This window comes from Rhineura floridana, chromosome 12, assembly GCF_030035675.1.
Source record: "Rhineura floridana isolate rRhiFlo1 chromosome 12, rRhiFlo1.hap2, whole genome shotgun sequence".
In the NCBI taxonomy this organism is placed as follows: domain Eukaryota; kingdom Metazoa; phylum Chordata; class Lepidosauria; order Squamata; family Rhineuridae; genus Rhineura; species Rhineura floridana.
The window spans coordinates 10,384,712-10,408,528 of record NC_084491.1 but is presented as its reverse complement, the minus strand read 5'-3'; the positions used below and the strand labels follow the sequence as shown (position 1 = coordinate 10,408,528).

The following is a 23,817-nucleotide window of genomic DNA, read 5'->3' as shown; positions in this document are numbered from 1 at the left end:
AAAGCGTAGCACCACTAAGGATGGGCACATCTTTCAGTTTTTCACAGTTTTCTCATTTTTTCAGTCTTCAGTTCTCAACAGTTCCACATAAGCTTGCTTTAAATAAAAAAAAGGTCCTCATGAAAATCCATCAGCGTTTTAGTGCAAATTTCTACTAATACATAATGTTTGTATGCAATTTTGTCAAACACACACATTTTTGACAAGCCATTTCCGCTAATGTAATGGATTTTTGTATGTCATTTTCACTAATACATACACTTATATGCACACTTTACCCTAGTATATGCATTTTTGTACACATTACTTGGCTGGAGAACTGCATTGCAAGATTCAAAGAAGTGTGAATTTTGAAGGATGGCTGTGTTTTGGTTCTCGCATTGTTACAGAAAGTGCGAATCTGGTAGGTTCGCCATTAAATGCAAACTGAATTCTACAGTTATAAATCCTCCAACATGCCCTTTCTCCATTGACACCATCTGTTCCTGGAAACTCCTATAACACCTGCCATGGCTACAGATCCTCTTTCTCCTTCTTCAAAAGACTCGAATCTGAGCAGATTCAGCCATAAAACTTAGTATTTGTTTCAGTATGGAGTTAGAGTGAGGGTGTTGAGCCAAATGCTTTGTGGAGAAAGGATGTGAAAAAGGAAAAAAAGATCTGTAGCCATGGAGGCGTCACTGGAGGTTCCAGGAACAGGCAGTGTCAAGAAAGAAAGGGCATTAAAGGGAGTTGGAGGATTTATGGTTTGCCTGTCTGGTGCTCTGCATAGCAGGTGCTGTTTTGCAACCAGTTGTACAGCATGCATGTAACATGTCCTTCAGGCAGAGGATTTGTTTCACTTGCAGCAGTGTTTTTTAATGCTCAGTCTAAAGTAACCTTTCCTAAGAAATCTGTGGCACTGTGCAGGGTAAAGTATTATTATTATTCCCATATTGCAGATGGAGGACTGAGGCTGAAAAAGAGTGTCTTGCAGAAAGGCCATCTACTGAGTGGATGGCCAAGATGAGATTTGGAATGGGGACTTCCAGATTTATAGCTCAGACTCTTAAGTCACAAGGCTATGCTCTTCCTTACCACAGGGGCAGGGGAAGAGGGCCTATGTATATACATCAGGTATATGAAATCTGTCCCCTCCCGCCCCCCATTTCAACATGCAGAAGACTGGCAGGGCAGCTGAACCTTACTTCAGTATTGGCAATAGGTAGCAATGGGAGAGAAATTTGATTCAGTTTGCCTTTAAAGGCAAACCTACCAAATCTCCACTTTCTTTTTAAAAATAATAATTTTATTAGGTTTTCAATAATGAATAAACCAGCAGACGTTAAGTTAAAACAGAGGCACAGAAATCAAAGGCATCCAGGGATAATCTGGCAAAATTTGATATCATCAAATTAACCACAAGGCAGAGCAGCAGTAAATATAGTAAATCAAACAGTATTTCAATAACCTGAACCCAGATTAGCCAAATAATACCAAGTACATGATAACCTGCTCCATTTTTTTCTGGTAATAAAGGATGAAGTAGAAGAGAAACCTTATACTCTCTAGACATCAGCATAGACTGGGGGAAAAAGTGTCCACGTGCTGCTTCAATTGTATAAGAAATGAAATCAAACCAAATAACATTAAAACGGTCCTGGGCATTGTGTCCCCTCAGCACCTTTAATCTGTGCGACCAAATTTGCACTTTCCAAAACAGTAAGCAAACTGAAGTGCAGCCATCTGTCAAAATTTGCACTTCTCCAAATTTTTCAAAGCAGTTGTCCAGCCAAATAATGAGATGTATATACTAGGATAAGGTGGGCATTAAAATGCATATGTTAGTGAAAATAATGCACACAAAAATGCATTACATTAGGGAAAATTGCTTTGCAAAAATAAATAGGCAAAATTGCACACCGACATATGCATATTTGGAGAAATTTGCTGAGAATTGTCATGAGGTGTAATTAAAACACTGATGTGGAACTGTAGAGAACTGAACTTTTGACTGGAAAACTGAAAGGAACAGAAATAGACAGATCTGCCCAACCTTAGTAACAGCATAGCATCCTATCAGCACCCTGGAGGGTTAGTTTAGAGAATGCAGAACAGGCCACGTGGAACATACAGCAATATCCTCCAACAGAAGAGCTGCTGCCTCTGTCCCTGAGTATTTGCCACTTGTGACAATTGCCTCACTCTGCCTAATGGTAGATCTGGCCTTGCTGGGGCTGATGGGAATAGGGTTGCCAGGTTCCTGGCCTGAGACTGATCCTGTATCTTTAGGAGAAGAGAAAGTCAGCCAAGTGCAGGTATTCTTGCAACACTGTAATGGGAAAAACCACAAGGTGGAATTCTCCCTTCCCCCTGCACAACTTTTAAAGATACAGAACACCTCTTGGAGGCTGGGCCTGGCAACCAAGAGGTCTTCTGTATCTTTAAAAGTTGTGCAGGGAGAAGGGAGAATTCCATCTTGTGGTTTTTCCCATTACATTGTTGCAAGAACACCTGCACTTGGCTGACATTCTCTTCTAAAGATACAGGATCAGTCTTAGGCCAGGAACCTGGCAACCCTAGATGGGAATGGCAGTCCAAAGGATTGCAAGTTCCTCGTTCCTGATCTAAAACAACGCATAGTTTTGTGTAAACAAATGTAATACACTTTTCAGGAAAGCATAACATGGGTTTTCCCATGAACTTTTAAGAGTCTTGAAATAGACTTTTCCTGTTTCTCACCCTCCCCACACTGACTCTTAAGAATTCTATCTTTCTTCTTAAAAGATTCAGTCTGGAAACAAGTTGAGACTAGCCAATCCCACGCAACCTCTTCGTAACAAAACAAAACAAAGTATTTCTTGCAAAGCTCTCACCAAGGAGCTGTGACCCAACAAGGTATTTATTCACAATTAATTCATCAACATGGAAGCAAACTCTTCCCCCCCCCCAATTCTAATAATGTGTTTCAATGCACTTCCCTTCCCAAAGGTTTCAGATGCAGAACATGATTCAGCCAAACTCAGGCATGTTTAAGTCCCACTGATTTTAGGTGGGAAACAGTTAAGCCCTCACTTAACTTTTTCCACATTTATATTATTTGGGCTCAAACATGGTGCTTTCCAGATGTTTGGAACTACAACTCCCATCATCACTGACCATTGGCAATGCTGGCTGGCACAGGTAGGAGTTGTACTCTACAACACCTGGATGGTACATTAGCTACCTAAGGCTTATACTAACAGCACAATTTCATGCACTTTTATTCAGAAGTTTGCCCTTTTAAATCCAATGTCTCTTACACTATCAGAACTGGCTTCATGCTTGCAGCCTTTGAATGGATCCTGCATATGTTTTCAGACTAGCCATTTGCTATAGCTGGGATACTTCCTCTAGAGTAGGTATCGAGGAGAAATTGGTTTCAGTTCACTTTTAAAGGTAAACCTACCTGATTGACACTTTCCAAAACAATACATGAACTGAAACACAGCCACCCTTCGAAATCTGCCAGAGTCTCTCCTTTGCCCCCTCCTCCCCTTGGCCTGGAGCAGAAAGAGCACTCTGCTTCAACTGCCAGTTATTTGGGAGAGAGGGAGGCACAATTGGGCCTCTGCAGCAGGCCAGGAGACATAGGGCAGCTGGGAGGCTGCATTTCCTGCCTCCCCGGAAGAACATCCAGGGATGTAGTTGTCCAGGGTCTCAGGGGGTCTTAGACCCTTTACATTTTTGGGAGCAGGGTCCCTATGTCTTCAGCATCCTATGAGACAATCAGCATGAAAGGGGAGTTTAGCCACTGGGAAAGGTCATCTAACATGCTTCCTTGTCCTTTCCTGCTGATTGGAGCCAATCAGAGTGAAAGGAGGTGAGTCAGCCATTGAGAAGTCTCTTCTCAGCAGCTAACACTCTCCTATTTCATGCTCCTAGGGACATTTGTTGTTGTAGGAAGAGGCATTAACAAGTATCTCATTCTCAGTTCAGCAGTATGTGTGTGGCTATGACTAACATGTAGGGACCCTGCACTTCTGAATTTGACACTATACTACTGAGGTAGACCAACCTGGCTCTGTCCATCAGCTGGTGAAGGTGCAGCTGCTCAAATACTTGATTAATGAACCTTGAAATTAATGAACCTGTTAGTCATGTCTATTAAACTTCAGTGGGTGTACTCCAAGTAGGATTGGGATGAATGCCACCCCAAAATTAACAAAGAGTGGTCATCCTGCAGTAACGTAAAAGGACACATCCTACCCCACTCAACTAAAGGATGAACACCAATTAAGAGCAAAATGCCTGAGTGACACCTAAAGGTTAATAGTGATGGTGCTAGGTGCACCTCTCTGCTGCAAATAGTATTCCACAGTCAGGGAGCCACCATTGAGAAGGCCACTGTTGAGTTGCCGTCTTCCACACCTCCCTCAGATGACGAATGACGGTCTGGGTAGGTTCATGCAGGGAGAGGAGGTCCCAAAGGTATTGGAGTCCTGAGCCCCATAAAGTCAAAACCAGCACTTTGAATTGACCCAGAAACTATTAATTAGGAACATAGGAAGCTGCCTTATCCTGAGTCAGACCATTGGTCCATCTAGCTCAGTATTGTCTGCACTGACTGGTAGCAATGGCTCTCCAGAGTTTCAGACAGAAGTCTTTCCAGGCCCTACCTGGTGATGCCGGGGATTGTACTTGGGGCCTTCTGCATGCAAAGTGGATGCTCTACCACTGAGCAATGGCCCTTCCCCATTAATTATTTATTATTTATCCCTATTAATTAATTGCTAGTTATTGGCAGCCAATGCAGTCAGGCTAGGATCAGTGTTATATGTTCAAACCTCCTACTTCCTAGCCCAGAGGTTCTGAACCTGTGGCCCATGGACCCCTAGGGAGTCCACAGATGGGCTTCAGGGGGTTGGTTGAACTGGGTGCAAAAAAAAAAAAGCTACTTCCAATATAATACAATAAATTGTATTTATGTATTTATTGGGGGTCCATAGCTTTCATCAGATTCTCAAAGGGGTCCATGACCCAAAAAAGGTTAAGAACCACTGATCTAGCTGCTGAATTCTATTAGATGGTGATCCTGCAGGAATGGGCTATCTACTCTTTTAATGGGTATACACGTCCAGGGCTTTTTCTGTGGGTTGGTGGGTGTGACAGTACTCGCCGGCATGGAATACTGACGCCTCTTTTTTTGCTGTCCATAGCGACCCTTTTGTGTGGGCACCCATGGCACTTTTATCAAGGTATGAGGACCAGCACCTCATTTTTTTATACCAAAAAAAACACACCTGACACAGCACATAGAAATCCATAGGCACTTGACAGGTGTTAATAATTACATTTTTAAAAGGCAAGATTTTCAGAATTCTGTGCTCTGTACTGAATTCCACGAGTCCACGCAACCACAGCAGCACAAAATGGCCAGCCTTGCAGAAATATTCAAAAAGGTTAGTAGCCCATAAGCATTTTTAGTAGGCCATCCACTCATACTTTTCTATATGAGTTGCTCACAGCCAACACTGTTTATGGCCCTCTGGCTGGACATTAGGGATGGGCGGGAAATTCAATTCAGTTCGCATTTCAAGCAGAATCTATCAAATTTGCTCTTTGCGAAACAATATGAGAACCAAAACACAGCCATCCTTCCAAATTCACACTTATTTGAATTTTGCAATGCAGTTTGCCAACCAGTGTTTACAAAAATACATATGTTGGGGTAAAATGTGCATAAAAATGAATATATAAATAAAAATAGCTACAATAATGACAAGATACACGGAAGACTGGTGGAGGAGGTAAAAGTAAAAAAGAGCATGTATAAAGAATGGAAGGAAGGACGCATCACCAAGGAGGAGTACCGACAAGCAGCTTGGGCTTGCAGGAATAGCGTAAGGAAAGCTAAAACCCAGAATGAGCTGAGGCTGGCGAGGGAAGCGAGGAACAACAAAAAGGGGTTTTTCAGATATGTTCAAAGCAAGAGAAAGACCAAGGAAACGGTGGGACTGCTGCTCAATGAGGATGGCAAAATATTGACAGATAACAAGGAAAAGGCAGAACTGCTCAATGCATATTTTGCCTCCGTTTTCTCCCAAAAAGGGAACAGTGTGCAACCTTGCATCGGTAGCAATCTCAGGAAGGGGTCGGGATTGCAGTTCGAGATTGATAAGGACATAGTCAGGAAATACCTAGTTAACCTAAATGAGTTCAAATCTCCAGGGCCTGATGAACTGCATCCCAGAGTATTGAAGGAACTTGCGGATGTATTCTCGGAACCTCTTGCCATCATCTTTGAGAAATCCTGGAGAACGGGAGAGGTGCCGGAGGATTGGAGACTGGCAAACGTCGTCCCGCTCTTTAAAAAGGGTAAAAAAGAAGATCCGGGGAATTACAGGCCGGCCAGTCTGACTTCAATACCGGGAAAGATATTAGAACGGATAATAAAAGAGTCCATTGGCAACTATCTAGATGACAATGCTGTGATTAGTAGGAGCCAGCATAGGTTTATCAAGAAAAAATCCTGTCAAACTAATCTCATCTCTTTTTTTGATCGGGTCACTAGCTTAGTAGATGGTGGAAATGCTGTAGATGTCATCTATCTAGATTTCAGCAAAGCGTTTGACAAAGTCCCCCACGACCTTTTGATTAGCAAACTCGTCAAATGCGGACTAGATGGAAATACTGTCAGGTGGATTCACAACTGGTTGGAAAACCGTACTCAAAGAGTGGTCGTTGGTGGCTCTGCTTTGGACTGGAAGGAGGTTTCAAGTGGAGTGCCACAGGGTTCTGTCCTGGGGCCGATACTCTTCAACATTTTTATCAATGACTTAGATGATGGGGTGGAGGGAAGCCTTATGAAGTTTGCCGATGATACGAAACTGGGAGGGATAGCTAACACAATGGAAGACAGGAATAAAATCCAAAGGGACCTGGATAGACTAGAAAATTGGGCTGAAATTAATAAAATGACATTCAATAAAGACAAATGCAGGATTCTGCATTTAGGCCACAAAAACAAAATGCATGGGTACAGGATGGGAAATACCCGGCTTAGCAGTAGTGCGTGTGAGACAGACTTTGGAATTGTAGTGGATCACAAGTTGAACATGACCCAGCAGTGTGATGCTGTGGTAAAAAAGGCAAACGCGGTTTTGGGCTGCATAAACAGAGCTATAGTTTCCAGGTCGAGGGAAGTAATAGTCCCACTATATTCTGCATTAGTCAGGCCTCATCTGGAATACTGCGTTCAGTTCTGGGCGCCTCATTTTAAGAAAGATATAGACAAGTTAGAGCGGGTTCAGAAGAGGGCGACAAGGATGATAGCCGGTATGGAGAACAAGTCTTATGAGGAAAGGTTGAAGGAACTTGGCATGTTCAGTCTGGTGAAGAGAAGGCTGAGGGGTGACATGATTACACTCTTTAAGTACCTGAAGGGCTGTCACATAGAGGAGGGTACAGATTTGTTCTCTGCTGCCCCAGAGGGTAGGACTAGGTCTAATGATTTTAAGTTGCAGGAGCGTAGATTCAGATTGGACATTAGAAGGAACTTCTTGACAGTAAGGGCAGTTCGGCAATGGAACCGACTGCCTAGGGAGGTGGTGGGATCCCCTTCGCTGGATGTCTTCAATCAGAGGCTGGACAGCTATCTGCGGGAGATGCTCTAGCTGTGGATTTCCTGCTGTGAGCAGGGGGTTGGACTCGATGGCCTACAAGGCCCCTTCCAACTCTATGATTCTGTGATTCTACGATTCTATATGACAAGAAATTGCTTGCTAAAATGAGTACATTAGTCAAAACTGCCTACAAAAATGAGTTTTAGGAGAAAATGCACAATAATGCTAGAGAAATTTCATGAGGAAATTTTTTTAGAAAAAAAATTGCAAATTGCTGCAGAAATGTGGAAACCCGAATTTAAGATAGCAAAATTGAGAAACTGAGAGAACCAACACTGACACATCTTTCCATTCCTACTGGACATGTAATAAACTGCCAAATTTCAAACTGGTAAACATTTTCCACACCCTAAAAGTAAATTAAAAAAAAACTTGTGGTTTAAGAATGTTCCTAAAGCCAACAGATATTTCTATCAAACTTTAAAAAGCAGGGAAATTGGGCAGCTATAGTGAATGAACCTGCGGACCAGGAGACCTGACCTCCTCTCTGAGAGTTTGTACTGCCCTGAAAATTTGTAAAAATCCAAACACCATTTGTATTGGTCTTTCACAGTCCAATCTACTTTTTGTGTAGCTTGGAAGAATTTGGTAACATGTGCCTGGTGGCAACACCTGCCATCTCCAAAGATGGAGAATTACATGTTTGTATGTTTGTTGGTGGTCTTCTTACTTTGCTTCTTTCCTGTGTTAATACTGTTTCTAACCTAGAATCTAACCTAGAAAATTATATTTTTCTCATTATTCATTGTAGAAATCTGTGTCAAATTTATTTTTAATTTCAAAGTCTTTTTATTGGTCAATGTGATATGATGGTGAAGACAACCTTTTGTGTTTCAAACTGGAGGTTGTGTTCTGTTTCTATTTTGGGTGCATTAACAGTTGAATCTGATTACAATATGTTTCTACTTAAGCAATGACTCTAGCTGTTGGAAAAAAACAAACTTGGCCTGCCCAAGATGCCTGTTTTCAACCTGCAATGCTTAAACTATTCCACTTAAGGAAAGTTGGGCATGGTCAATTAAAAACATAGAGCACACCTAGAATTTTGCTAGAATATATTTCACCCCCCCCCACTGTTTTATCTTGTGCAAACTGAGACACTCTTCATATCTATTTTGCAGAATAGTCAGTGCCATTATTCCACAATTGTTTTTGGAGTTTTTTTAGTGTTGCAAAGTGTTGCTGTACTTTTATTTATTTATTTATTTATTTTATTAAGCTTATATACCGCCCGACTAGCAACAGCTCTCTGGGCAGTGAACATTAAAAATACAATAAAAATAACACAATACAGTATATCACAATACAAAACTGTACAAAAAACTGTACAGTCTAAAATCAAAATATAATAATTTAGAATTAACAGGAATTAAAATGCCTCAGAGAAGAGAAAGGTTTTAACCTGGCACCGAAAAGATGATAGTGTCGGCGCCAGGCGCACCTCCTCGGAGAGACCATTCCATAGTTCGGGGGCCACCACTGAGAAGGCCCTAGATCTTGTCACCACTCTCCGGGCTTCCCTATGAGTCGGAACCCGGAGGAGGGTCTTCGTAGTAGACCGTAGTGTACGGGCCGGTTCATATCGGGAGAGGCGTTCCGACAGATATCGTGGTCCCGTGCCGTATAAGGCTTTATAGGTAAGTACCAACACTTTGAATCTGGCCCGGAAGCATATTGGAAGCCAGTGCAAACGGGCTAGCACAGGTGTTATATGCTCAGACCGCTTAGTTCTTGTTAGCAGTCTGGCCGCCGCATTTTGCACTAGCTGTAGCTTCCGAATCATCTTCAAAGGTAGCCCTACGTAAAGCGCATTGCAGTAGTCCAGACACGAGGTTACCATAGCATGTACCACTGATGTGAGGTCCTCCTTACTCAGATAGGGACGTAGCTGGGCTACCAACCGAAGTTGGTAGAACGCATTCCGGGCCACCGAGGCTACATGAGCCTCAAGTGTGAGGGAAGAGTCTAAGATGACTCCCAGACTACGCACCTGTTCCTTTAGGGGGAGTGTAACCCCATCCAGGACAGGGTATATATCCACCATCCGGGTATATATCCACTTTTTTTAAAAAATGTGTTTTTAAATTTGTGTATTTGTTTTTAATGTTTTTAATTGTTGTAAACCGCCCAGAGAGCTTCAGCTAACACTTCACATATTCACAGAAACAGAAGCAAAAGAAAATGATTTACTATAGGAAACGTCACTAAAATTGCAAAGTAAATAAAACATATTTAAAGTGACTATCTGAACTATATCAACTGCCTTAATACTGTTGCTTCCTCCCTGCTAAAACAAGATCAGCACAGCACGTGTCTTGTTTCTGTTATTTGGGCTGGTTGCAGGTGTTGCCACCACTCACCATATGCTCAGAGGCACATTACCAAATTCTTCTAAGCTACACAGGAAGTGGATTGGACTATGAAAGACCAAGCCAAATTGTGTTTGCATTTTGACCAATTTGTAGGGCAGTACAATATCTCAGAGAAGAGGTCAGGTCCCCTGGTGCATTTGCTATAGCTGCCCAATTTCCCTGCTTTTTAAAGGTTGATAGAAATATCTGTTGGCTATAGGTATGTTCTTAAACAACAAGGTCAATTTGCCTATTAGTGAATTTCTCTGCTTTTTAATCTGGGAGGTAAGAAATGGGATCCTGTGCAAGTTTGCTGAGAATGGATTGATCATTTCCATGCTTACTGAGTGCAGTGAGATTTACTCCCCTGCAATCATGCTTAGGATAGGTGAAACTGACCACAGAGGATGGGGAGGGGAGGAGGGGGGAGGGCAGGGATAGGGGATAATGAGGGAGGAGAGGAATGGCAGAGAGGAGGAGGGAGAGGGGAGGGGGAGGAGGGAGAGGGAGGGGAAGGAGGAGGAGAGGGAAGGAGGGGATTGGAAGGGGAGGGGGAGGGAAGGGGCAAAGGAAAGGAAGGGAAGGGTCAAGAGGGAGGGGATAGGAGGGAGGATGAGGGGAGGGCCAGTTTGACCATTTGCATGCTTTTTAAGTTCAATGGGATTTACTTCTGTGCAATCATGCTTAGGATAGGTGAAACTAACCTGGTGGGAGGGGCAGGGAGGAAAAGAGAGGGGAGGAGGGAGGAAGGAGGAGAGGAGGAGATTGGGTGGGTGGGCACTGGGCAGAGGGGAAGCCCCTTTCCTTTCCAAAAGGAAAACACTGTGAACAGTATCATTGTTTTTCAGGGTTTCCCCCAACTTTTTATTCTACAGCAGACACATGTAGCCTCCCACCCAAATTTAAGCCAAAGCTGTCCCAGGCCACATCCACACCAGACCTTTATTCCATGTTAGACAGTCATGGCTTCTCCCAAAGAATCCTGGGAAGTGTAGTTAGTGAAGGGTGCTGAGAGTTGCTAGGAGAAGCTCTGTTCCCCTCACAGAGCTTCAATAAACTACTCTGGCCACTGGAGCTCTTTCACAGGAATAGGAGTTTCCTCTCAGCACCCTTCACAAACTACACTTCCCAGGATTCTTTGGGGGAAGCCAGGACTGTCTCGTGAAATCAAAGTCTGGTGTGGGTGTGGCCCCCTGATTAGGCAAGCCAAGCAACTGTGAGTCGCTTTTAGAACTCTGACAGCTGGTTCTTACTGAGCATGCTCAAGTTTATCATTGACTCCAATGCTAAATTTCTTATATTAATTAAAAATTGGCCAGACATTTTTTTAACTTTTAAACTGCAGAAGATGAAGGTCAGAGTATGGGGCAAGGTCAGTAATAGGATTACAGGAACTCTGTGAACATGGCTGATTTTAAATTAATTTCAACTAATTATGAGAACACTGACAGAAAAAAGTCCAGCAGTGGTCTGTTTTCTCTCTCTCTCTTTTTACACTTTGAAATCTTTATTCTCTCTGTTTTGTGTATTGCCATGAAAATTTAGAGGGTTGTTAAGCAAGCGTTTCTGAGTTCAGGACTATAGGTTTTGTAAGGTTCTGTTTTGAAATGAGCTTATGGGAAGCATCAGAATGGCATGGGGGGTATTTTCAATTTAACATTGTGGAATGTAAAAAATCCATGCTGGCTATAGTATACAGCCACAGTTGAGGCTGTATAATATTTAAAGACCTATTATGCCACTTTAACAGTCATGGAGAATTCTGGGAACTGTAGTTTGTTTTGGTGCTGGGACTTGTAGCTCTGTGAGGGCAGCACACTTAACAAACTACAGTTCCCAGGATTTGTGGGGGGGGCTTGAATGTTCCACTGGTGTAAGAGTGCCTTAAATGTATGGTGTGGTTGTGACTCAAGTCTCTTGGACCACTTTCCTCTTGGACCACCTTGGATAGCTCCTTGAAACTTCAGACCAAAACCCGGAGTGGATTCCACTGCCCCACTGACATGGAGCCACCAGGAGCCACTGCATGTGTGTGTTTATTTTGAGTAGTTTTTGAACTCCACCTTCAATTCAAAGAATGTCCAAGGCAGCTTCCAGTCAGAGGCATACAATAAGAACAATAAAAGTATTTTAAAACATCTTTACAATCTCATCCAATCAATAAAAACAGCAGATGAAACAGCAGCAGCAAAACACTCACCTCGGTGTTCATATTACAAGCACAGCCATATAAAGCATGCTTTTTAAAAAGCAGCCAGAGAAACAAAGGCTGCTGGGTAGTGATTTATAAAGGTTTTAATAAATTGCAAATTACCCTGGGGATCACTGATTTATTTTAATATTTTACATAAAGAGTAAGAACAAGAAATGCAATTTAGCAAAAAGAGGTGTCACTTGGGAAAGGTGTTCCACAGCCAGCGAGCCACCACAGAAAAGCCCCTCTCTTTAGTGGCCACCTGCCTGACCTTGGTGGTATCCACAGAATGTCCTCAATACATCTTAATGACTGGACTGGTTCAAGTGAGCACAGGTTCTCCTCCTATGCAGCAGGGTGAAGCAGCCTTCTCCTGGTGGCACCATGAGGGGGTGGATAGATGAGGAATGGCTGTAGCTCAGTAGCAGAGCACTGGCTTTGTGTGCAGAAGGGTCCCAGGTTCAACTTGCAGCACCTCCAGGTTGTGCTGGGACAGATTCATTTCTGAAACCCTGGAAGGCCACTGCCAGTCAGTGTGAACACTGGGTTTGGAGAGCTATAGCTCAGTGATAAAACATCTGCCTTGCAAGCAGAAGGTCCCAGGTTTAATCCCCAGCATCTCCAGGTAGGGCTGGGAGAGATCCCACTCTGAATCCCTAGAGAGCCGCTGAGGGTCGTTGTAGACAATACTGAGCTAGATGGACTCAGGTTTATACTAATGCAGTATAAAGCAGCTCCCTAATAGCCTCACTCAGAATGAGGTAGTTTCTTGTGTTCCCATAATTAAAGGCACTTGTGTTTGAAATGGTGCAGCAAGACTTTGTTAAAGGCCCTATTTATTTATTATTTGAAAGAGCTATGTCCCACTTTTCCTCTCTGCAAAAGGAGCTGCTCAGAGCAGTCTGCAAAGGGGGGAAAAAAGCAAACATAAATGCAACAATGATCCAATCATTAAAACATAAAAAACACCCCTCTTAAAACAGCAGCAAAACAAACCAACACAAAGAGCAACACCATCAATCAATACTTTAAATAGCGACAGCAATCAAAACCTTTTATAAAGAGGAATGCTGTTGTTTCTCCAATTGCCTGCCAAACACAAATAAGTCGGCTATAATCTTTGGGGGCAGGGCACCCACATGCAGCGCACCACCCCAGATAATTTGGGCTCTGCTTCAAGCAGCAAAATATCCCGTGCTGGCACTGTGTCCGTGAGATATCCTGGCCCTGAGTAGTAATAGGGAAGAGGCCACCAGCCTGGCCTAAGAAGGCAATGGCACATGCAAGAGGGGTGCAAGAGGGCTCCTGTCAGGGAAGGGGCACAATTTGGGCTTTGCTTCAAGCAGCAAAATGTCCCATGTCAGTACTGTGTCTGTGAGATACCTAGTCCTGGGGAAGAAATTCAGTTTGCTTTGCATTTTAATGCTCTAATCTGCACTACCTAGAACAACAGATGAACTGAAGTCAGTGATGTAGGTTCTCCAGATATTGGAAAACTTTCGGGGGGTGGGAGAATCCTTTGCCAACTAGGCTAATTTGCATGGACTAAATTTGCATAGTAAAAACTCAGTCTGATGGTGCAATATGGAATTTGTAACTAGGCCACAGTCTATATATATGCATGCATTCCACTATCATGCCACTTTAACAATCATGGCTGCCTCCAAGGAATCCTGGGAACTGTGATTTGTCAAGGGTGCTGAGAGCGTTAGGAGACCCCTGTGCCCCTCACAGAGCTACAATTCCCAGAGTGGCTTAAAAATCAATCTCTCTTCTCAGTGAACTCTGGGAATTGCAGGTTTGTGAGGGGAATAGGAGTCTCAGTCCTAACGACTCTCAGTATCCTTAACTTTTAACTACACTTCCCAGGATTCTCCTGGCTGTTAAAGTGGAATAATAGTGGTATAAATGTATGGTGTGAATGTGGCCCTAGTCTCAGCCAATATCTATTGTTGTTTGGGCTTAGAGTAATGCCCTTCAGAGGGAGCAAATCTCACAGCTTTAAAATCAGTATCCTTGTACACACTTATGGGGAGTAAGTCCCATCTAATCAAGGCAGATTTACTCCTTAGTAAAACATTCTCAGGAACGTCCTGCCAGTGACTTTTGAAATTCCACCCTCATACTTTGCAGAATGTCTCAAGGCTGCGACAAAATGTCTCAAGGCTGTGACAATTTCAGCATGGAGGCATCCTGGCCACGAGGTAGGGAGAAACCTCCAGCCACTTCCAAAGGTATTTCCAAAACACACCTCACCTCCTTTTGCAATCAGCTTTAGTGCTTTTAATTGCATCCTGTCTAGACTTCTGTTGTGATGCATCTGTTGGTGATTTCTGTTTAGATCCTGTGTATGGAATACTGGGCGGCAAAAACGGTTATTGCTCCACTGGTTAAGGAGCCCCAAATCTTGCAGCAGCAACAACAAATGGGGAGACAAACCAATCCCATTTCCTTCCCCCCTCCAAAAAAATAAAAACTCAAAAATGACTCATAACAAGGTTTTTGTGTGCTAATTTGCATTATTTGTAGATGATGATACTATCTTGATGTTCAGTTATTGATGCTTTTAAATGTTTGCAGGGAGGGGAGAACTTGGTTGTAAGTCAATCTGATACCGCTCAGTATGAGACAACTTATTATTATTATTATTATTATTTAATGATGATGATGATGATGATGATGAAGAGGAAGAAGTGTTGCTTGTGAGGAAAGAGAGTTGATACTTACAGTACCTATTTTTGGCGTGTGATGCCTTTAGACATGAGTTGTTATTACTACCATTACATTTATATCCCACCTTTTGTCCAAGGATCTCAAGGTCACATATATGGTTCTCCCTCTCTCTATTTTATCCTCACAACAACCCTGTGAGGCAGGAACATAGGAAGGTGCCTTATACCAAGTCAGATCATTGGTCCATCTAGTTCTGTATTGTCCACACTGACTGGCAGAGGCTCTCCAGGGTTTCAGGCAGGAAATGCTTCCCAGCCCTACCTGGAGATGCTGGGGACTGAACCTGGGCCCTTCTACATCCAAGGCACCTGCTTTACCACTGAGCTACGGCCCTTCCCATAGGTAGATTAGGCTGCGAAACAGTGGCCGCCCCAAGGCTCATGGCAATTGAGCTTCATGGCTGACTGTTACTGATTGGTATGTGAAGGAGCTGCTAGGCAAAGCTGGCCTCTCATGGCTGAGTGGGGATTTGAACCCTGGTCTCCCAGGTCCTAGTCTGATACTCTAACAGCTACACTACACTGGCATTCAAAGTTGGTGGAGGTAGATTAGTTGGTTGAAGGAAGAGCAGCTACCTGAAGTAAGCAATTTCCCAGTTTTATTGGGGTCCCTCTGGCACTGGGCACTGTGCCCTAGGAGGACCCAGCAGTGGCAGCCACGGTGACATAGGCAGCATTTGGAGAGAAGCACTAATTCCGCCATGCCCAAGATGGTGTTGACTGGTTCTCATCTATATCACTCACGGAAGCAGCTCACAAGAGAAACTTGCCAGAGGCAATTCAGAGGCAGGGAGATGCAAAGGGAATCAAGAGGTTTTTTCCCCATCCTCTCATGTCTCTGCAATCTGCATGGGTCCTACCTGGTCCTCTCATAAGTTATTACATTTTTGTAAAATCATTAAGTTGACGTATGGATGACTTATATAGACTGTTAAACTGAGGTTCTGTTTAAATTTGGCTCCTGGTGAAGGTTTTGTGGGAACATGCCAAGCAACTGGCAACCTCTCCGCCATTATTTAGAATTTTTTTTCAGCTCTGTTACTTGGCAAAGCATCAAATTAAGCAGGATCAAATTAAAGGGATTTTCATAGGAACATTTTGTGATGTCATAATACAGCCTTTTATTTTGTTTTTCAAAAACAACCCTGTGCATCAAGCCGTCATATATGATTATTCCAATTTTGTAACTAACTTAAATAATTATTTGCAATTATTTATTTATTTATTGCATTTATATACTGCCCCATAGCCGAAGCTCTCTGGGCGGTTTACAGTAACTAAAAACATTAAAAACAAATATACAAATTTAAAACACATCTTTTAAAAACAATTTAAAACACAATTTAAAAATTTAAAACAATTTAAGAACACATGCTAAAATACTTGGGAGAAGAGGAAAGTCTTAACCTGGCACCGAAAAGATAACAGTGTTGGTGCCAGAAGCACCTCATCAGAACAATCATTCCATAATTTGAGGGCCACCACTGAGAATTACACTCTGGTGGGATTTTTTTTTACGTTCTGTGTTACTGCTTATAAACTAGTCTTGCTTGAATCCCATGCCAGTCTATATGGCAGCCTTTCCCTTCAGATGTTTTGGGCTACAATTACCATCGGCCTCAGCCAGTCTGGCCAATAGTCAGGGGGAAGGGAGACGTCATTCCACACATCTGGAGGGCACCTGGTTGATGAAGGCTGCTGTAGGGCATGGGTGGCCAAACTGTGGTGCAGGGAGAGAACAAATATTTCAAGCAAAGCTCTGGGGAGTTCAAAGGCCAAATCCAGACAACAAAGCCCAGCACTAACATTTGGGAACTGTGGCATTCAGCTGGGACTGCAAGACCCTGGTCAGAAACTAGCTTTCCTGGATGGATCCTGAGAAGAGATTAGGAGGGTCAGTGACTCAAGGCCCAAATTCTCATTCCCTCAGATGGCCCTAATACCAGAACCTGTTGCTGCAAGACACCACCTCCACAGAGCTTTTTTGCTTCTTAGTTAGCAAGAATGCACTCCCGGGAAGGCAAGCTTTGGCCCAGGGGTCTCTAGTTGCTGACCCCCTGCTATAAGATGCATGGGTGGTTATGTGTCCTATTTTACACAGGACTGCCCTCTATCTGAAGGCATCCGATTTATTTATGAAAATTCTGTCTCACTCTTCCTCCCAAAGGAGCCCAGGGCAAGGGTGTCTTTGGGTGTGTGTGCAAGGGGTGCTTACCCCCCCCAATTCTAAATGTAAAGGTGGATGGAGGGGTTGCCAATGACCTGCAGTAACAATTCATAACCTTACACCTACCCCGCCCAACAGAAATATTTCTGCAGACACTCCTGGCCCAGGGCAATTAAAAATAAAATAAAAACACACATTTAAAACATCTAAAAGCATGTAAAATATCTAAAACCATTAAGGGCATTTAAAAACCTATCCTCACAGCTAATAATGTTCAAAAACGATAACTAATTGGCTAAGGCCCCATCTGCACTATACATTTAAAGAAGTATCATACCACTTTAAACGGCCATGCCCTCCTTCAAAGAATCCTGGGAACTGTAGTTTGTGAAGGGCACTAAGAGTTGTTAGGAGACCCTATCCCCCCCTCAGAGCTGCAATTCCCAAAATAGTTTAACAATCAATCCCTCTTCTCAGGGAACTCTGGAAATTGTAGCTCTGTGAGGGGAATCATGGTCTCCTAACAACTCTCAGCACCCTCAACAAACTACAGTTCCCTGCGTTGGGGGGGGCAGCATTCAAATCCCCCCTCAGCTATGAAGCTCACCAGGTGACCTTGGATCGATCACTGTCTCTCAGCCTAGCCTACCTCACAGGGTTGTTGTTAAGATAAAATGGGGAGGGAGGAACTGTCTATGCCACCTGGAGCTCCTTGGCAGAAAGATGGGATACAATTCTAATTAATAATTAATCTAAACAACACCATCTGTTGCCTACAGCTTAGTGGCAGAGTGCAAACTTTTCATGCTGAAGATCCCAAGTTCAATCCCTCACATCTCCAGTTAAAAAGATGAGGCAGTGATAGGAAAGAAAATCCTGCAGAGCCCCAGAAGGCAATATTAGTCTTTTTTAAAGTTGCTGCTATCTTCAAAACTACTAAAGGACAGGTTGCAAGCTCTTAGGAATAAAAATGGAATAAAAATATTAAAATAACAATACTGTCTCTAATAATCTGTGCATCCTATATGTGCTGAATGGGATGGGTAGGACTTGTTCCTTTGAAATATTTTATTGGATGAGTATTTTACTGTTTTTTAATTGCTCCTTTATTTGATTTTACTGTCTTTGTTATTTTTATTTTGCTGTGTTAAGCCACTTTGAGGCACCCAAGTGCAAAAATGCAACTAATAAATATAACAGATAATAATGAATAGTCTGACCTGGTGTCTCTATATTGTATATTTCTACATAGCCCATTTACCGTTGTCATTTCATGGACAGAAACTTAATTTCTTTTAAAAAAACTTAAACCAAAAAAATCCCACATTTAGCCACACTGATCCATTCGAAAACAAAACCTAAAACAGAAACGGTAGTGTGTGACCTTTATGAAACTAAATGAAAGTCGCAAACTAGCATATGAACATAGGCAGTTGCCTTTATACTGAGTCAGACCAAGGGTCCATCCATCTCCATATTGTTGACACTGACTGGCAGCAGCTCTCCAAGGTTTCAGAGAGGGAGGTGTGGTTTGTTAAGGGTGCTAAGAGTTGTTAGGAGGCTCCTTTTCTCCTCACAGAGCTACAGTTGCCAGAGTGGTTTAACAAGCAATCCTCCTTTGTAGCTCAGCACACTTCACAAAATACACTTCCCAGGATTCTTTGGGGGAAGCCAGGAGGGGAGTTTAAAGTGGAATAACAGCAGAATAAATGTATGGTGTTAATGTGGCCATAGTGATATCATAGTGCATTAAATATATGGTGTGGATATGGCCTAAGATTCAATTGCCAGTCTGGTTGGCTTCTTAAGTAGAATAGGGGAGAATTGTTTTTGACGCAATCAGGACATTTTTTGACTAGTCCCTGCTGCTTTTTGGATAATTATTATGAGTAACCCTGTTTTATGATTTCTCCAAAAATGTACCCTGAACACCCCTAGCTCTTAATAGCTCTCAAATTACATCCTGATCATTCCAAAAGAGCTCTAATTGCACATTGTGTGTTCTAAGATCAGGATACCCACCGAGGAAGTGTCTACACCGTGAGTTTGAACTCACTTAACAGATTAATTAAGCCTGTTTTGGTTCCTGGCACCCTCTTTGTTTTGATGTGTAGTTCTTCTGTTCTTAATTTGTAAAAATATCTAAGCAATTGGAAATCTATCTAGGAGGTGTTAGCGTGGGAGCTTTTCCTGCTTCCTGTTCTGTACTGTGAATGGGGATGGGAGAGGAAATCAATCCATATTTAAAGGTGAACGTACCCAATCTGCACTTTCCGGCATACGGTAATACCTCCGTTAACAAAGTAGATGCATTCCTGGACATTACTTCTTTAACAGAAACAGAGGTAGGAATAACATGGAAAGAACAGGGATAGGTTCCCACACCCACTTATAGATGGTGGGGGCATCTTCAGTAGGGGCTTTTAAAGGGTGCCTACCTGGCACACACCCACTCACTACCCCTCTGAATTTTATTGAATCCTTCCCTCCCCAGCCCTGGGAGAAAGCAAAAGATCTCTTTCATACAAAGCAAACAGGCAGGTTTGTCAGTTTCACTACAAAGCAAAGGCACAGGCTTATGCATTTATTGATAGCAAAGGAAAGACACAGGCTGGTCAGTTTCACCTTACAGCAAAGGCACAGGCTTGAAAATTTATCCATACCACAGCATATCTCGTCAGTTTCACCTTTAAAAAGCCTTAGTTAAAAGGAGCTTTGTTGCTGGAGGATTGGTTAACTGAGGTAATACTGTGATACGCAAACTAAAACACAGCCATCCGTCAAAACTGGCACCTCTCCAAATTTTGCAAGCCAAGTAATGTGCACAAAAATGCATATATTCATGACAATAAAAAACACATTATATTAGGGGAAATTGCTTTGCAAAAATATGTGTACCATAGAAAAATTTGAATATTAGGAGAAATTTCCATTAAAATGCCAATGATTTTTTATGAGGACTTGTAAAAAAAACAAAATACCGAATTACTAGTCAATTGGCAGAAATGCATTCATTATATTAAAAGATATGGTTTAAAACAGGACTTAAATGTTTACATTGTATTAATTTTTATAATGTATGATGGTAAATAGAAATAGATATACTTCCTTATGTCTGAAAATGCTTGTGAAATTAATAAAATTGTGCTTCTTATGTGTTAACGTGGGAATAATATTGGTAAGAATGTTCAAATATCCTTCTGTTGGGTTATCACAATTTTTGTTTTTGGATTAATTAAGCAATTATATTTTCATTGCTTACTCTTGCTAGGATTAACATTCTATTTTATTTAATGAAAAACTGTGGTTCTGGTTGTGAAAAAACAAATAAAAGCAAAAAAACCCCACCACAAACTGATGTGGAAAGTGTAGAGAACTGAACTTAAGACTGGAAAATTGAGAAAATGAGAGAAACCACAATTGACAGATTCATCCATCCCTAACCATGAACCAGAGAGTTGGCCTTTAAACATTCTCTTACAGCAGCCTTTCCCAACCAGTGGGCCTCCAGATGTTGTTGGACCAAAACTCCCATCTTTCGTGACCATTGGCAATGCTGGCTGAGGCTGATGGGAGTTGTGGTCCAACAACATCTGGTGGCCCACTAGTTGGGAAAGGCTTGACTAGATGGACCATTGGCCTGGTCCAGCAGGTCTCTTCCTACATTCTTCACCGTAGAGGTTGGCTTAGCTGTAAACTCAGGTTTGTCACCAAATGTAGACCCAGTCTCAATAAGGAGCAGCAATCAAACCCCGATCTTGACAAGCATACCTGCACGATGCTTATGTTTATTGCATCCATCCTTTAACTTTTTAGGTCCAGAAATCTTTGGTAGATGGGCACCTAAGCAATGTAATGTGGGAAGCAGCCCCCAGCAATTGTACAGCTCAGTGGCAGAACATCTGCTTTGCATGCAGAAGACCCCAGTTTTAATCCCCAGCATCTCCAGGGAGGGCTGGGAGAGACCCCTGCTTGAAACCCTGCAGAGCTGCTGCCAGTCAGGGTAGGCAGTACTGACCTAAATGGGCCAGTGGTCTTAATCAGTAGAAGGCAGCTTCCTATGAGACGTCAAAGGGACTCATCACTGCAGGGTAAGCCCCACCATGACCAGAAACCGCAGCAATCTCTATGAGTACTAGTTGCTTTGAAGCAACAACCAAAGAGGGCTGTTCCATTCGTGCCCTGCTTCTGGGCTTCCTCTAAGCATCTGATTGGCCACTGTGGAAAACAGGGTGCTCAGCTAAATGGTCCTTTGGTCTGATCCAGCAGGGCTCATCTTATAGCCGCAATTTCAGTACATCCTAATACACAGCTTGGGACTAGGAAACCAAAAAGTCCCATCCCCTACATATCCAGCCAATCACTGTCTTCTGCAGTAGAGGGCATCCTGCAGATCCCATCCTATCAGATGTTGGAAGTGGGTCTTTAGTGCGGCATCGCCTACCCTTTGGAACTCCCTCCCATTGCATATCAGACAGGCGCCTGCTCTGTTGTCTTTTCGGCACTTGCTAAAGACGTTCCTCTTTTAACAAGCCCTCTAAATGGAGACAACGATTCCCAGTTGGTATCTATATTGGATTCGAATTAATTTTGTGTACACACTGTTATTGTTAACTATTTTTAATATCTGTGATTTTTTTTTTAAAAAAAAGCAATATGCAATTGCATTTTAACCAGTTTTTATCAGGGCTGTGGAAAAGTTACTTTTTAAAACTACAACTCCCATCAGCCCCAGGGATTGGGCTCGTGGGAGTTGAAGTTCAAGAAAGTAACTTTTCCAAGCTCTGGATTCACGTGGTGGTGATGAAATGCCTTGTGCTACCATTTTACTACAGTAAATTTGTTATTACTAGTTAATATACATTTGACATTTATGAAGGAGTCAAAGTCGGAGTCGGTACATTTCTACCGACTCCGACTCCACCCAAAATTGCTCCCAACTCTACGACTCCGACTCCACAGCCCTGGACTTTTTATCTATATAACTGTTACATGATTATATTGTAAATCACTCGGGGATGCGATGGGAGAAGGGATTCCTAGATGAAAAGAAATAAATCATCAAGGATTTGGGGAGCAACAGGAGGCTTGGCCTGAGTTTGCTTTTTTGTATTTATTTACTACAACTTCTCCCTCCCCCCCGCCCCTCTTCCACAGAAGTCAAAGCAGCGTGGATACAGTTCTCACGCAGGGACCAGTCCCAGGCTTGCTTACGTTCAAGTACCGTGGATGCTTACAGGGTGCTGGGCTCTATGTGTGTGTCGGGGGTTAACCATCAGAATGCTGAGTCGTCGTCCCCCAATTGCCAGATCCTAAACCAAGGAAGCGTGGGAAGAGGAGTCTCTCCACCCCATCCCCCCCGCAGGCGTGCAGATTCTCTGTCATAAAACCGATGGCTTCTCCGTCCGATTCTCCAAGCTGCCCCTAAAGTTGCCGCGAGAGTCCGGCAGGGTCGCTTTGACAGACAGGAGGAGGCGGGAGCGGGATCCCTCCTTCCTTTCGAGCCTCCCTGAGCGGAAAGGAGTGGCGCTTCCAAGAGGTCTCCACCTTCCAAGCCCCGGTCCGAGGGGTCTGCTGGGAAGGAGCGAGGAGTCCCTGCTCGGGGGGTGGGGAGGGGAGAGGGAACGAATATGACTCCTCCAATGACGCTCCTAAGAAGTCCCCGGCTGGTGGGCTCGAAAGAGGGGGGTCGCTTGCAAACAGTGGGGATCAAGGGGGTCCAAAGGGGGGAGGTGGCGATCCAAAGCTTAGGAGCGTAGGAAAGAGGGGGTCCCCACCGTGCAAACAACAGCTTGCTCCCCGCTTCAGCCCGGACTCACCCGGCCGGTCGGCCTGCCAACTCAGCGCCCCGAAGAAGAGGAGGAAGAAGCCGCTCCGCGCGACCCGAGCCATCCCCGCGCCCGGAAGGGGGGTTAGGGAAGCGGTCGCTCCGCTTATGGAGCCTGCTCCGGTTATGGAGCCTGCACGGCGCAGCCTCCCAGTCCAGGGACCACCCCGGGGGAGGGCCTGCTCCTCCCCGCTCGCCGGCGTCAGGGACTGGGCTTGTGGGGCTGGGCAGAAAGAGAGGCCAAGCGCCTTCCCTCTGGCCCTCGTACGAGCCGGGAAGGAAGGAAGGAAGGGGGAGCCCGAGAAACGGCGAGGATCTGCGCCGGGAGGGAGGAGGGTCCTCGTGGTCCTCTGGCTGGATCGGCAACGGGGTCCAGGGGTCGATTTGGAAGGCCCTGGAGAAGACGCGCCTTTGCCTCGCTCTCCAGGTGTTCTCAGACGCTCCAAACACGCGTACGCTTTGAATGGGGGAAACTCTCCGTTCATTTAGGTGCCGTATTGTTTGAAGAGGCTTTGCTGGGTCGTCTAAGACCATTTCCTGAATCATTTGGGGGTTTGGAATATGCCTGGACCCTCAGAGAAAAAGAATTCCTTTGCGATGGCTTCCGTCCATTTTTTTTAAAATAAGTTTGTTGTTATGTGCCTTCAAGTCAACCGCGACTAATGGCGACCCTATGAATCAGCGACCTCCAAGAGCATCTGACATGAACCACCTTGTTCAGACCTTGTAAGTGCAGATCTGTGGCTTCCTTTATGGAATCAATCCATTGCTTGTTTGGCCTTCCTCTTTTTCTACTCCCTTCTGTTTTTCTCAGCATTATTATCTTTTCCAGTGAATCATGTCTTCTCATGATGTGTTCAAAGTATGATAACCTCAGTTTCATCATTTTAGCTTCTAGTGATA

The 23,817-nt window shown here is 43.6% G+C and overlaps 1 protein-coding gene across 4 annotated transcripts in view; it reads right to left on the bottom strand.

Annotated features, from left to right (window-relative positions):
* ADAM9 (ADAM metallopeptidase domain 9) overlaps positions 1-23,105 on the bottom strand; it is a 113,648-nt gene extending 90,543 nt beyond the window's left edge. Inside the window, exon 1 of one of the 4 annotated variants that reach the window (XM_061592350.1) lies at positions 22,865-23,105. In XM_061592350.1, the coding sequence (XP_061448334.1) occupies positions 22,865-22,979 (115 nt within the window). In that variant the 5' untranslated portion in view covers positions 22,980-23,105. Of the gene's footprint in view, positions 1-22,324; positions 22,779-22,864 lie in introns of those variants that run through there. The other 3 variants (XM_061592349.1, XM_061592351.1, XM_061592352.1) reach the window with 3 other exon arrangements.
* Positions 23,106-23,817: the final 712 nt, after the last annotated feature.